General features: G+C 48.0%; 1 protein-coding gene across 2 annotated transcripts in view; it reads right to left on the reverse strand.

Annotated features, from left to right (window-relative positions):
* scn8ab (sodium channel, voltage gated, type VIII, alpha subunit b) overlaps positions 1-14,732 on the reverse strand; it is a 67,651-nt gene that overhangs the window by 29,633 nt on the left and 23,286 nt on the right. The window contains exons 3-12 of one of the 2 annotated variants that reach the window (XM_072451511.1): positions 12,568-12,688; positions 11,964-12,051; positions 10,625-10,753; positions 9,284-9,375; positions 6,721-6,942; positions 6,138-6,201; positions 5,915-6,056; positions 5,040-5,246; positions 2,863-3,144; positions 1,931-2,257 (exon numbers count right to left, since the gene is read on the reverse strand). In XM_072451511.1, coding sequence (XP_072307612.1) covers positions 1,931-2,257; positions 2,863-3,144; positions 5,040-5,246; positions 5,915-6,056; positions 6,138-6,201; positions 6,721-6,942; positions 9,284-9,375; positions 10,625-10,753; positions 11,964-12,051; positions 12,568-12,688 — 1,674 coding nt within the window. Of the gene's footprint in view, positions 1-1,897; positions 2,258-2,862; positions 3,145-5,039; positions 5,247-5,914; positions 6,057-6,137; positions 6,202-6,720; positions 6,943-9,283; positions 9,376-10,624; positions 10,754-11,963; positions 12,052-12,567; positions 12,689-14,732 lie in introns of both variants that reach the window. The other variant, XM_072451510.1, reaches the window with a different exon arrangement.

The raw sequence follows: 14,732 nt of genomic DNA on the forward strand, positions 1-14,732 counted from the left end.
GTTTGGTCTTGGTAAAGTCCAGGTCCTGGTGGAGACTCGGTTTGGTCCTGGTAAAGTCCAGGTCCTGGTGGAGATTCGGTTTGGTCCTGGTAAAGTCCAGGTCCTGGTGGAGACTCGGTTTGGTCCTGGTAAAGTCCAGGTCCTGGTGGAGACTCGGTTTGGTCCTGGTAAAGTCCAGGTCTGGTCCTGGTGGAGACTCGGTTTGGTCCTGGTAAAGTCCAGGTCCTGGTGGAGACTTGGTTTGGTCGTGGTAAAGTCCAGGTCTGGTCCTGGTGGAGACTCGGTTTGGTCCTGGTAAAGTCCAGGTCCTGGTGGAGACTTGGTTTGGTCGTGGTAAAGTCCAGGTCTGGTCCTGGTGGAGACTCGGTTTGGTCCTGGTAAAGTCCAGGTCCTGGTGGAGACTTGGTTTGGTCGTGGTAAAGTCCAGGTTCGGTCCTGGTTTGAGCCCGGTCTGGTCCTGGTAGAATCTCGGTTTGGTCGTGGTAAAGTCCAGGTTTGGAAAAGTGCACTATGTGACCTCACTTGTGGAGGGTCCGCCACCTGCTTGTCTCCACGCAGACGCCGTCACCTTTGCACCTCCCACAGCACGGCATCAAACGCATCCATCTCCGTGGAGACAAGCAGCGACGCCTGTAATCCAGCGAACGCACGACCTCCGCCCCGATAAACGCGCGTGCTTCCCCTTGCGTAGCGTCCAAATCCCCACAGGTTCAACAGAAAGCCAGCGACATGTTCTTTGAGAATCTACTCACTGTGACGTTCATTTCCGGAGGTTTTCGCACGTTTCACACGCATCGGAGCTCAGAAAGTACAAACCCAAAAGGAGCTGCCGAAAGACATGGCACCGCATGCAGTCGCTGGCATGCATGTAGGTCAAGACTTGCTCCGTACCATGCTAAATGCAGAGTTATTCGTCTGGTTTGGGCTGGAGAGGGGGCAACTCAAACGTATTTTCAAATAGGTTCGGACTACAACACTTACGAGGCAGCTAACACGGACAGAAAAAGGTAGAAATGATAATGATGATGTTGTCGGACGCACATGGTTGAGGACCATCGGAAACTGTGGTTACCAAGTTACACATAGTTTCATCCGTGGGTTCTTTTAATGCCCGACTGTTGTTTTTGACTGTAAATACTCTCTGATTGATTGTGTCATGTTGTTGTAAATGTGTCTGTCGCGCATTGGTTTTGATGTTTGATGTTTTGTAACGTCAGGTGGTGCGTTTGCTGTCGTCTAGTTGAACGTTTACTGTTTTTACCGGCGGGCGAAATGTAGCTTTTGTGCTAACTCTTCTAGGCTGAGCGCGAGAAAAGAGAGTCAATATCGAGAATCACTGATTACGAAGTAGAAAAATACTTTAAAACTGTTTGTATTTTCCCCATATTAAAGTATGTACAAAGTTGTTCCATGATATTTATGTCATTTCTCTGCTTTCTTCACCCAGTAACATGTAAAAGACGATGTTTAGTGTCACTAGATAAAGTCAGTTAGCCTTTAGCTCAGATGCTAGTTTTACATGTCAATAAAACGCGTAAAGCTTTACACACTCAACATTGACTCTTGACAAGTTTGCTGCATGTTTTTTTGCGGGCTAATGCTAACGGCTATAGGAAAAATACAGAATTACTAGCCGAGTTGCTAAATGATCGATAGCATTAGCATCGAGTGCTACAAATGTACATGTCGATGTCAGTGTGTGTTTTGTGAAATAAAACGATGAGACGTTGAAAAACAAACAGATTTCCATGACAACAGACAAACAAAGAGTGACGTTGGGAGTCGACAGCCTGGGACAGCGGGGTTAGAGGTCGCACGGGGCGGGGGAGGGGCGGGGTCTTGGGGCCACCATCATGATCATGCCTAGACTGAACCAGTGTCTCTTAGACGTCCTTACACTCTCGTCAGTGGCTGCCTTATCTATTTTCACCTCAGGCAGGAGCCGTCGGCCGGGCCCCGGTCCGATCAGCGACACCACGCCGTTGCAGTCCACGGTGCTGTTCCTCTTCCCGCCTGAGTGCGGTGCCGCCAGCGGGTGGATGCGCGACGAGCCCTGGCTGAAGCCGCTGTAGCTGTTGCGCCGGTACGGGATGAAGAGGGAGCCGCGCCGGTCCTCGCTCTCCTCGACCGTGCTGTGCTCGTCGTCAGCGAACTCGTTCTCGGAGCCCATGTCCTTGGAGCGGCCCTTGAAGCTGAAGATGCTGCTGCGGCTGTTGTGGCGCGACATGAACGGCGAGCCGGGGATGCTCAGCAGGGACTGCGGGGGGGAAAAGAGAGGGACGCTTATGTTATACCAGGAGTTATCGTTGATGTTTAGTGCCCTTCATCATTTTACATGTTATCAACTGTAGAAAAGGGTTCAAAGGTACTCGTTTTCTTTCTGCTTCACACCTACTTCTCCTTCTCCTTAAACTGTAGTTAATTATAAGCCGCAGTGTTGATCTTAAACAGCTTAATCCTAGTTTGTTTGTTGCGTCGTCACAGCGGTTTATCAAGCAAAAGATCGTCATGTAAAGGTCAACATTTCTCGAGACGGCAAACGCGGGGCCCCGGGTGCGGATACTTCGTGGTCTTCCGAGGACTTCCGAGTGGAGCCGCGCCGATTGACCGAGCGACTGCGACGAGTCAGCCGTAAAAAACAACGGATTCGAGGATAAGCCCTTAGTGGCCTCTGCCTCCATCACACATTCATTGTCTCGCGAATGTTAGTATCACTATGTAAGAAACGAATGAAGAAACAATCGACCAGTTGTAGCTCAGGACTCAAATGCTTGTATCTATGTTTGTTTCTTCGCCTGCACTGTATATTTTATCTGGCGCCGCGCTCTCTTAGTTTTTATCCAAATTCATGACCGAAAGTACCTGGTTCATGATGGACGTCTTCCTCCCGAGTCGAGTCCCCGGGAATCGCAGCGTGCTCCTCTTGCTGCCGTCGTCGGACTCGGACTTGACCACCTTCTCGCTGTCGCCTTTCTCCTTCTCTTGCTCTTTCTGACGCCATTTCTTCTTGCGGTTGCGTCGTTCTTTGGCGCTTTTGGAGCTGAGCCGGGAGACCTCTGAGGAGCTTCGAGACAGGTGCCCTCCCCCTTCGTCCTCCAGCGCCGCCTCCGACACCGTCCCCGCCGAAGTGGCCATCGCAGCCGCCTGGGGGCAGATAAACACCTTAAAACGACGACGTAAAGGCAAAACAACACAAACACTGAAGACTTGAGACTTCATTCATGCTGAAAGTCACAACAAAGGCTGAAGGTCACAACAAAAGCTGAAGGTCACAACAAAGGCTGAAGGTCACAGGAGCTGAAGGTCAAAGGGGCTGAAGGTCAAAGGGGTTAAAGGTCACAGGGGCTGAAGGTCACAGGGGATGAGTGTCACAGGGGATGAAGGTCACAGGGGCTGAAGGTCGCATTGGCTGAAGGTCACAGGGGCTGAAGGTCAAAGGGGCTGAAGGTCACTGGGGCTGAAGGTCAAAGGGAAGAAGGTCACAGGGACTGAAGGTCAAAGGGGCTAAAGGTCAAAGGGGCTGAAGGGCACAGGGGCTGAAGGTCACAGGGGCAAAAGGTCAAAGGGGCTGAAGGTCAAAGGGATTAAAGGTCACAATGGGGCTGAAGGTCACAGGGAATGAAGGTCACAGGGGATGAGTGTCACAGGGGCTCAAGGTCACAGGGGCTGAAGGTCACAGGGGCAAAAGGTCAAAGGGGCTGAAGGGCACAGGGAATGAAGGTCAAAGGGGCTGAAGGGCACAGGGGCTAAAGGTCAAAGGGGCTGAAGGTCACAGGGGCTAAAGGTCAAAGGGGCTGAAGGTCACAGGGGCAAAAGGTCAAAGGGGCTGAAGGTCACAGGGGCTGAAGGTCACAGGGGATGAGTGTCACAGGGGATGAAGGTCACAGGGGCTGAAGGTTGCATTGGCTGAAGGTCACAGGGGCTGAAGGTCAAAGGGGCTGAAGGTCACTAGGGCTGAAGGTCAAAGGGAAGAAGGTCATAGGGACTGAAGGTCAAAGGGGCTAAAGGTCAAAGGGGCTGAAGGGCACAGGGGCTGAAGGTCACAGGGGCAAAAGGTCAAAGGGGCTGAAGGTCAAAGGGATTAAAGGTCACAATGGGGCTGAAGGTCACAGGGGATGAGTGTCACAGGGGCTGAAGGTCAAAGGGGCTGAAGGTCACAGGGGCAAAAGGTCAAAGGGGCTGAAGGGCACAGGGAATGAAGGTCAAAGGGGCTGAAGGGCACAGGGGCTAAAGGTCAAAGGGGCTGAAGGTCACAGGGGCAAAAGGTCAAAGGGGCTGAAGGTCACAGGGAATGAAGGTCACAGGGAATGAAGGTCAAAGGGGCTGAAGGTCATAGGGGCTGAAGGTCAAAGGGGCTGAAGGTCATAGGGGCTGAAGGTCAAAGGGGCTGAAGGTCATAGGGGCTGAAGGTCAAAGGGGCTGAAGGTTATAGGGGCTGAAGGTCATAGGGGCTGAACTGATCAGAGTTTCTGGGCCCGGAAGCTGTTAAATTCTATACAGAAGATCTCACAGCACAGTCAACGTTTCATCAAACAAAATCCTTCAAGAATTTAGCCAGAACAGATATTAAAACACCAAAGTAAAATGTTTATATGGTCATGTGTATGCTCCGCAGAGTTTTCCTGGTGCCACTGAGCACTGAGCAGAACTCCAGATCTAATACAAGCCTTAAAGATGCACAGTAAACGTTTGTTTTGAGTCATCTCAACAAAAAAAATTCTTCAGAAAATAAAAAAAACACTTCTAAATGCTTGTGAAGTCTTGGTCAAAGGTTAAAGGTTAAAGGTTTTTAAAGCCGTTTTTTAATTGTTATTTTAAAGTAAATTTGAGGTCGCTAATTATGAATGCATCTCCTCCATATGTGGCTGGGCCTTTAATAAAACAGATTCACCTTCTAAAGTTTAAGAAGAGAACAAACAGTATTGGGGCAATCACACTACCCTGGGGTATTCCAGATAGTACATATATTTGTAATACGAACATTTAATATTTAATCTATATGTTCAGCAGTCGATAGTCACACATGCTGAATGTCTTACCTGCGTCTCCTCCTGCTGCCTCTTGAGCTGCTCTAACATGGCTTTGAACTCTGCCTCTTTCTGCTCCGCCTCCTCCATCGTGGCCTGGTTCTGCTCCTCGTAGGCCATGGCCACCACAGCCAGGATCAAGTTCACCAGGTAGAAGGAACCCACGAAGATCACCAGCACGAAGAAGAACATGTACGTCTTCCCCGCGGCTCGCAGCGTCTGGGGAAAAACGAAACAAGACGGGTTCAAATCATGCGCTCACATTTCACAGAGCAGAGGTTCTCAAATGATACGTCAACCACCGGCAGGATCTTATATTCTCGACTTTATTATCATTGTTACATTGTATAGACCTGTTTTAGTCCAGATACGGTTTTGAAATATAATGGGATTTGGCACTTGAGGAAACATCTCAAAACAGTACACACTAACGTTACTCCTTGATTTAAATACATTGGTTTTACTTCGATAACAATCACTGACAACTGGCCAAACCGCAGTGCCTGAAAGTAACAAAGGCATCTGCATTTTACATCAAATACTTTTTACTTATATCTATATTGGAGGACAGGCATCTGTACTTTTTGACTCCACTACATCTTTAACTGGACTGACATGTAAAGTTCCTTTCTGTCGGGTGCTGACATCCGGCCTAAAGAACCATAAACACATGACTAAAAATGACTAAATTAATTAAGTGATCAGTTCCTTCGCTTCCTTCGCCAAAATCTGTGTGGAATACTTTTTTGTACATTTTTCCGGGTATACTTTTACTGCACTTAAGTGGATTTTTCCCCCCCTGTATCTGTAACTTTCACTCCATCCGCCGCTGCCAAGACGACACACCCGACGCTATTTCATCGAAGGCCGCGGACGTATCCCTTTACCAGCATGTAGAGATTCTCCCAGAAGTCCTGCGTCATGAGCCGGAAGAGCGTGAGGAAAGCCCACCCGAAGCTGTCGAAGCTGGTGTAGCCGTAGTTGGGGTTCCTGCCGGCCTTCATGCACGTGAAGCCCTCCGGACACCGCCTGGGGAAGGACAAAAAAAAAACGGGACGTAGTGCGCAAAACCAGACCGACATCAGCGCAACGTCGGGGTCTTGTGCTTACCCCGCATCCGAGCTGTTCCCGCAGATCAGAGCGTCCAGTTGGTTGTGCAGGAAGTAGAAATTAGCTGTGGGAAAAGACCCCAAAAAATCAGACTGATCTGCAAAGCATCCTCTGCAAGGCACACTTCAAACGGACCGCATTAGCAAAATGGTCGCTAACGCCGCAATCAGTTGGCGTCGGTAACAAAACGATCTCCGTAAACGACAGAAACGTTCCGTCTTTTGATGTGTGTAAAACCCGCGAATCCCGTCGTTTAGCCTTCGGCAAATACGCTCTGAAACACGGGCGATCCTTTTTACGAGTCGAGCGTTTCGTATTGCAGCCTTTTTCGGACGTCATCGCTCGCGGACGCGTCGGAACATTGCGAATTGTGACTTTAACGGGGCCGCGGCTGTTTTTCGTGCCGTTCAATCGGGTCGGAACGAGATCTACGTCCCAGCGCTTTTGTCCGCGGTGCCCGATGTTCCGTTTTACCCGCTGAAAGCTCAAGAGCAAAAAAAACAACAGAAAAACCAAGGCGAGGCGGGGTTTCGTGCTACCGGTAACCGTTCCGAAACAATTGAAACCGTGGCGCCGCGCTTACTGTCGTTCATGATGTACTCGGCGAAGTCGAAGCCCCTGCTGCCGTTGGATAGGTACTGCTCGGTCATGTTGATGGGCCAGATGACGCACTTCTGCCGGAGGTTCCCCATGAAGAGCTGGAGGCCGATGAGCGCGAAGACGCTGAGGCAGAAGACGGTCAGGATCATCACGTCCGACAGCTTCTTCACGGACTGGATCAGAGCGCCGACGATGGTCTTCAGACCTGGGGGGACGGACACGGGAGGAGAACGTCATGGGTCAGTCCTTTTTTGACAGCGCCAGACGTTCAGGATCGTAGCTTCACAAGTACAAATGTTTTAGAATATGGCGTGTGATAAGTACCGCATTTTCCTTTTTTCATAGGTTTTGCGACTTATACTCCAGAGCGACTTATATGTGGTATTATTTGTTATTTTCACACTGACAACCACAAGAGGGCGCTCTAGGCTCTAAACGACGCAGAAGAAGAATCTGCACTTCCTCTTCCTCTGGAGTTTGTGGAGTTGTTTAGAAGTGACACAGAGGAAGAAGAATTCAATGGATTTAGTGATTTGGGGTAAAACTGATGCTTTGGTAAACTTGTTAGCATGTTCTTTATGCTATTGTAGGGGAATGGAGATGGACATTCCACGGCCAGATAACAGAAAATCTCTCTTTGAACATTGGGGGGTTTTCGTTCTCCCTCTCTCCCTCACCGCAGGGAGCAGCTGTGACTTTTCTGATAACAGATCTTCTTCTCCCCACAGTCTTACAGGAAGACGCCCCGATGAAAACTATGTTTTATGTGATTATGCCATGAATGTTTGTCCGAATCAACTCCCTACACCGCATGTTTCACCTTGTGTTACGTATTTTTCCACTGTTTAAGGTTTTATATTCCCAATGCTTTAACTCGAGCGCCCATCACAGGTGAAAGAAGATGTAAAATGTGTCTACCTCAAGAAATAATGTGCACAAACTGCCAAAAGTGTTTAACGTGTAAATGTTAAAACAGGGTTCAATGTTTTTGCCATTATTATTTACGTTACTCCAGTTTTATTTTCTCGGTCAGGAAAATGTTAAACAGGAAGTTTTCGCAGTAGCGACCGCCCCTTTCGTTCCCAGCATGCCCTGCGGGCCAGGTATCAAAAGGACGCTCCAAGCTAGAAACGCTCTCTTGTTCTCTTCTTCTCATCCCCTTTGTCTTCTCTCTTGGGAGCCGTCTCCACGGACGGGCCTTTCACTTTTCCTTTGTCTCAACAAAATCCATCCGTCACGTGGTCGACAAGGCCATGCCAGCCCAGGACTCTGAAACCACCTGAAACCACCTGGAACTACCTGGAACTACCTGGAACTACCTGGAACTAAGCTTAAGCGCTCAACCGGACAGAGACTTTCTTTGCTACTTCGTTTCTTTTCTTTTTGAAGTAATCTACGCCGTTTACGTGGATCAGCGCTATGTCCTCATCTGAGTAAAGGCCGCGTGAGGAGCTAACACGCCGCTAAAGCGTTCTACCGCTAAGGAACTCCCGGATATCGCCTCCGTTGCCACCGGCGCCAAGGACCTTACAGCACGTCGCAACACACCGCTCCACGCGACGCCTCGCTACCCGACCGCCGCCAGCTCCACGGCCGCCGCCCGCTTCACGAACCTTCGCCGCCACACCGCTCCACGCGACGCCTCGTCACGGACCTCGTCCGCGGACAAGGACCAGTCGGACCGAGTCTCTACAGAACCGTAAGCCGAGTTCAGAGCGCGGTCTTTGTGGCGTGATTTGGGTAGAGCTCAGCTGTTCCTCCTCCCTTTAGCTTCTCACTTTCCCTCTTTTTGATATAGATTGGCATAGACACGTTTGATTATCAAAGGCAAAACCCTGGTTTAACATTATCTGCATGAAATCTGCTGTTAAATCTGATATAACGTCACCTGTGATTTACCTGTGCGCATTTCTGCTCCGGTGTTTTTGATTACCCTTTTGATAAATAAACTACACGAAAGAGTTATTGACTATTGTTTGTTTGATTAGACTATGTGTAAGTCCCTGAATCGTGAAACACCCTTCAGACCTTTTTAACGAACGCGATTAAGGACCGTATCTTAGCTCTTTGGGTTTAACCCTGGTGCCCCGTCTTGTCTCGTTTCTGCTAAGAAATCTTCCTTAATCATAAACTGAATACATGTAGTTTGAGACCCTACACTATAGTTATCTGAATAACTGTTAATATGTTACGTTAACATACCAGACACTTACCACAGTTCTGTCTGTGCCTCATGTAGCTGAAGGTGTTAGCGTTAGCATACGTACACCTATTCACCATGTTCTCTCATCTGTTCTTATTTTAAAATTAAAGATTAAATGTCTGTTCTTGATCTTGGATTTTATCAAATACATTTCCCCAAAAATGCAACTTATACATGATTTTTTTCTTCTCTATGATGCATTTTTTGGCTGGTGCGACTTATAGTCCAGAAAATACGGTATTAGGCCAAAATGGTTTGTTTCGTTATTGCAGTATTTTGGCAGCTGTGATTGTAGCATTTTGTTTTTTGTTTGTTTGTTTGTTTGTTCGTACGAGCATCTCACCTGGAATGACAGCGACTGTTTTGAGAGCTCGGAGCACCCTGAATGTCCTCAGCGCCGACACGTTTCCCAGGTCTACGAACTCCGTGACGTATCTGAAACGGACGAGCGGGAAAAAACATGGCAGTCAAACGGAGCGCTGACACCGCACCAGAGGACCACAGGGGGCGCTATCACGGCGAAGGAGAGGGAGAGCGAGAGAGAGACCGGTCAATCGTGTCGTAGATATCGTCTGTTTCCTCGAAGTCTTTGCCCTCCACAACAGTTTTGGATTTTTGGATTTGATTTTTAAGGGCAAGACACAGCAGATGAATAGAAACATAATGAAAGATAGAATTAAAGATGTAAATTTAGACTTCTTCTGCCGTTTACGCAGAGAACTGTAAGAAAGATATTACAAGCGTTTCATCACGTCATGTTTTCATAATAAATAGAAATAATGCTTTTTGTTGTTGGATAAAACGGCCACAATGTCTCATATTTGGGACATTTAAGTCTGAAAAATGGACAGAACCAGGATTAAAAATGTAAAATGAATATAAAATTGCTTCACGTTGTTGACATATTAGATAGAAATAAATGTACAGATGGGATTTTTGGATTTCTTGTGTAGTTTTTGAGTGAACTAGAGCGTGAAAATTCTAATGATTTTTTCAAATTTTTCCGCCTTCAAACGTCAATAAATCGGGCTTAGAGTTAGATCTTGCTAAACAAATGCATTTTTAAAAAGCGGCATTTGAGGTCACAACAAATGCATTTAAATTAAATCGTAAAAACAAATCAGGAGCAGATTTGACAGTTTTGTTGTTTTCAAATTGTCCAATAATAAACGATAAAACCAAATGAGCAATTAGATTAGTGATATTATGGTTCAAAGTCCATTATATTTAAGATTTGACCAAACTTTTTGCCTGTTTTTCTCCAATTTGGACGTTTTGTTGACGTCACTTCCTGGTTTGACGTGTCCAGCGAATATGGTGTAATGCCGCCGCTGTTACTTAGCAACCGGATGAGTCAAAATCCATTTAAATCGTACAATAGTTACGATCGACATGCGATTACACCTTTATTTTGTCAGATAATCGTTCAAACTGTCATAAAAAAGGCGTAAGTTGCGCCCGCATTTTTGGCGGAACAGCGCTTTTGATGACATCACAGAATTTAGCTCTACTTCCCGCGATTCCCCACTATTAATTGTCAGATTTTCTTCGCAAACTGCGTCTCGACCGATGTAAAACTGTGATGACGTGAACAAAACTCTTGACGAGAACCTGACGAGAACCCGCCACGTGGACTTTAAGGGGGTAGTTCACGGGAAAAGAACCAGCACGAGGAACTACTCACGCCATAGAAATGACCATGAAGTCCAGCCAGTTCCAGGGATCTCGGAGGAAAGTGAAGCCGTCTATCGCAAAACCTCGAGCCACGATTTTGGTGAGCGACTCGAACGTGTAGATCCCCGTGAAGGTGTACCTTTGGACGCAGAGATTAAGAGCGTTAAAAACAACAACGACGCGCAAGAAACGGAACTGAGCCTTGAACGACGTCTGGAGGCGAGAGCGAGGTCCATTTTCAACGGCGAGCAATGAATTAACGTTTGAATTTAGAGGTTTTAAGAGTCTGATAAAGTAGGAATAGTGGCAAAGGATGCAGTGGAATCTGAAAAAACTATAGTCGAGTCTAAATTTGTCAAGCAACACGTGAAAATCAAATTAAATTCAAACTTTTATACAACTAACCTATAAAAAAAGTTCACGATTTTATGCAGCCGAGCGATTGATCATTTGCCAAAACCTCAATGTTATACTTGTACAACATGTAATTTATATCATATTTTGAGATGAATTGACTCGTTTGTGACACGTCAACGATGAAAATGATCACAGTCGTACTTGGATCATCGTTATTTGGACTTAACGAGACTCTAAAACGCACGAAAAGAATAAAAATCACAAAAGAATAATACAGTTTAAGTCTTGAATAACCGCGCTTCAACCGTTACTTTGTTTTTCGTGTATTTACAAAGTCTCGATGTCTACTTCACTTCGCCTCCAGTTTCTTCCTTTTTTAAGTCTTAAATATTTAGTTCTATAAAAGTTTAAAGCGTCTCCACGCCCACGGCCACGCCCATACAGCCCTGAAGTGTCTAATGTGGAGCAGAAATGGGACAAAACCAGGACTGAACCTGGACTGAACCTGGACTGAACCGGGACTGAACCGGGACTGAACCGGGATAGAACCGGGACTGAACCGGAACTGAACCAGGACAGAACCGGAACTGAACCAGGACAGAACCAGGACTGAACCATGACAGAACCGGAACTGAACCGGGACTGAACTGGGACAGAACCTGGACTGAACCAGAACTGAACCAGGTCTGAACCAGGACTGAACCAGGACAGAACCGGGACAGAACCAAGTCTGATCCAGGACAGAACTGGGACAGAACCAGGACTGAACTGGGACAGAACCTGGACTGAACCGGAACTGAACCAGAACAGAACCAGGTCTGATCCAGGACAGAACCAGGTCTGATTCAGGACAGAACCGGGACAGAACCAGGACAGAACCGGGACAGAACCAGGACAGAACCAGCATTTGGGCAGAAAAGTGCGACTCGAGCTGCAGAGTGTGTGTGAACTCGGCCGCGGCAGACGTGGATAGTAACGGATGGGTCACTTACTCTACTTGCTTGGACCACTCGGGCGGGTCACTAAAGGTCATGAAAATACAGTTGGTCAAAATGGTGCACATGATGATCATGCTGAATAATGTGGAGAGAGGGTTAAGGAACACGTCGAGTTCAGAACACACAAGGAAAGTCACACAAAGTCACACAAAATCACACAAAATCACACAAAATCACACAAAATCGCACAAAATCACACAAAGTAACACAACAATCGCACAAAAATTTTACAAATTAACACAAAATAACACAAAAGTCACACAACATCACACAAAATTGCACAAAAAAAAACACAAAATAACACAAAAATCACAAAAAATTACCCAAAATCGCACACAAATTACCCAAAATCACCTAAATACAAACAAAAGTCACATTTCTGCTTTCGGGAGAAGATTCAAGGGTCAAAACTTAATCCTGGACTTTTCTTTTCTAGAAAAGTACTAGTCTAGACAAGTACTTCAATACTTTTACGTCAGCCTATGTTTGCGCGTGCCACTTATACTTTTACTGGCTCCTGTTTCTGTACTTTTACTTCACCACACTGTGCAGTTCTTGGACCCAAACCGTACAAAACAACTTCTCACGTGAAAAGGATATGAGTGTATCAAAATCTTAATAGCTATGCGTCTTAGAAGATTAAAAGGGCTTATGATGTACAAGGAGGGCGTGGCACTGAAGCGGAAGATCGTTTTCCCCTTGTTTAGGACTATAAATGTCTGTGGAGAGAAGAACACAGAGTTAGTGCTGGACAATGACACAGAGAGTACGAGTACAAACAGAGTCAGATCAGATGGTGCAATGAAGAGCGATAACGCTAAAGGACACACATGACGCATTATTGGCATCTTTATTGGCCTTTAAACACGTTTTTGTACCTTTTACTTTGGCTTCTTATGACCTTAAAGTAATGCACATACTGAAAACACACAGTACGTTATGTCTGTTATGTCAGAGCTCCATCTACTGGCAGCGTAGGGAGGTCAAACAAAAAGCTAGCTTGCCCCGACATGCTAAAGTAAACGCACAGTTGTAAATAAACTTGATTTTGAGGCAGAAAGGCTCAAAACGAGTCTGGAGATGATTTATCGAGTTGAAAACAGCACGGACGATCTCGAATCTCGACCTTTGACGTCACAGATTTGGCAAGTTAAGATTGTCGTGTTTTCTGATTCTCAGACGAAGAGGACTTACTGAACAGGATTCATTAAACAAACTTGAATGAAGCTGAATGCGACTCCAGGTGAGTTTTTGATGAAGAAACAGAGTTGTATCAGTTAATTTGACATTATGTGTGTCTTTTAAATACGTTGTTGAACTTGTAACATTTAGGCAAACATTTGTATTGCGACGGGAGCGTTTGATTTAGCCACAAACACCGGACACGTTCATGATGCGTGTGCACATCCGGCGTGTCCGTCCGCGAGCGCTCTGAGTTTATTCCAAGCCGCTGTCGAAAGCCAAATGCCTGGGCCCGAGTTTAAAGCTGTTACAGGAAGACAACCACAAGTGGAGTCATCGATCACAGGGGAGATGTGCTGACGCGCCAGCCTCTGAAGAAGCACTCCCGACGGGCCCGAGTGGGGCAGGGCGCTGGCCGGAGACACGTCCACGCGTCCAGGAGCGAGGAGAGAGGAGAGAGGAGAGAGGAGCGAGGGGTGAGGGGTGAGGAGCGTGGAGCAAGGAGCGAGGGGGGAGGAGCAAGGAGCGTGGCGCAAGGAGCGTGGAGCAAGGAGCGAGGGGGGAGGGGCGAGGGGGGAGGAGCGAGGAGCGTGGAGCAAGGAGCGAGGGGGGAGGAGCAAGGAACGTGGAGCAAGGAGCGTGGAGCAAGGAGCGAGGGGGGAGGGGCGAGGGGGGAGGAGCGAGGAGCGTGGAGCAAGGAGCGAGGGGTGAGGAGCGTGGAGCAAGGGGCGAGGGGGGAGGAGCAAGGAGCAAGGAGCAAAGGGTGAGGACCGTGGAGCAAGGAGCGAGGGGTGAGGAGCGTGGAGCAAGGAGAGAGGAGCAAGGAGCGAGGAGCATGGAGCAAGGAGCGAGGAGCAAGGAGCGAGGAGCGAGGAGCGAAGAGCAAGGAGCGAGGGGTGAGGAGCAAGGAGCGAGGACCGAAGAGCGAGGAGCAAGGAGCGAGGGGTGAGGAGCGTGGAGCAAGGAGCAAGGAGCGAGAAATGAGGAGCGAGGGGGGAGGGGCGAGGGAGAGGAGCAAGGAGCGAGGACCGAAGAGCGAGGAGCAAGGAGCGAGGGGTGAGGAGCGTGGAGCAAGGAGCACGGAGCGAGGAGCAAGGAGCAAGGAGCGAGGGGTTAGGAGCGTGGAACAAGGAGCAAGGAGCGAGAAATGAGGAGCGAGGGGGGAGGGGCGAGGGAGAGGAGCAAGGAGCGAGGGGTGAGGAGGAAGGGGGGAGGAGCGAGGGGGGAGGAGCAAGGAGCGAGGCGAGAGGAGGAAGGGGTGAGATGCGAGGGGTGAGGAGGAAGGAGCGAGGGGTGAGGGGCAAAGAGCAAGGAACAAGGGGCGAGGGGAGAGGAGCGAGGGGCAAGGAGGAAGGGGGGAGGAGAGAGGAGGGAGGGGGGAGGAACTATAGCATAAAGAACATGCTAACAAGTTTACCAAAGCATCAGTTTTACCCCAAATCACTAAATCCATTGAATTCTTCTTCCTCTGTGTCACTTCTAAACAACTCCACAAACTCCAGAGGAAGAGGAAGTGCAGATTCTTCTTCTGCGTCGCTTAGAGCCTAGAGCGCCCTCTTGTGGTTGTCATGTAAAAATAAG

Source organism: Eucyclogobius newberryi, unplaced genomic scaffold, assembly GCF_026437365.1.
Source record: "Eucyclogobius newberryi isolate DKJ021-1_F unplaced genomic scaffold, fEucNew1.0.hap1 SCAF_19, whole genome shotgun sequence".
In the NCBI taxonomy this organism is placed as follows: domain Eukaryota; kingdom Metazoa; phylum Chordata; class Actinopteri; order Gobiiformes; family Gobiidae; genus Eucyclogobius; species Eucyclogobius newberryi.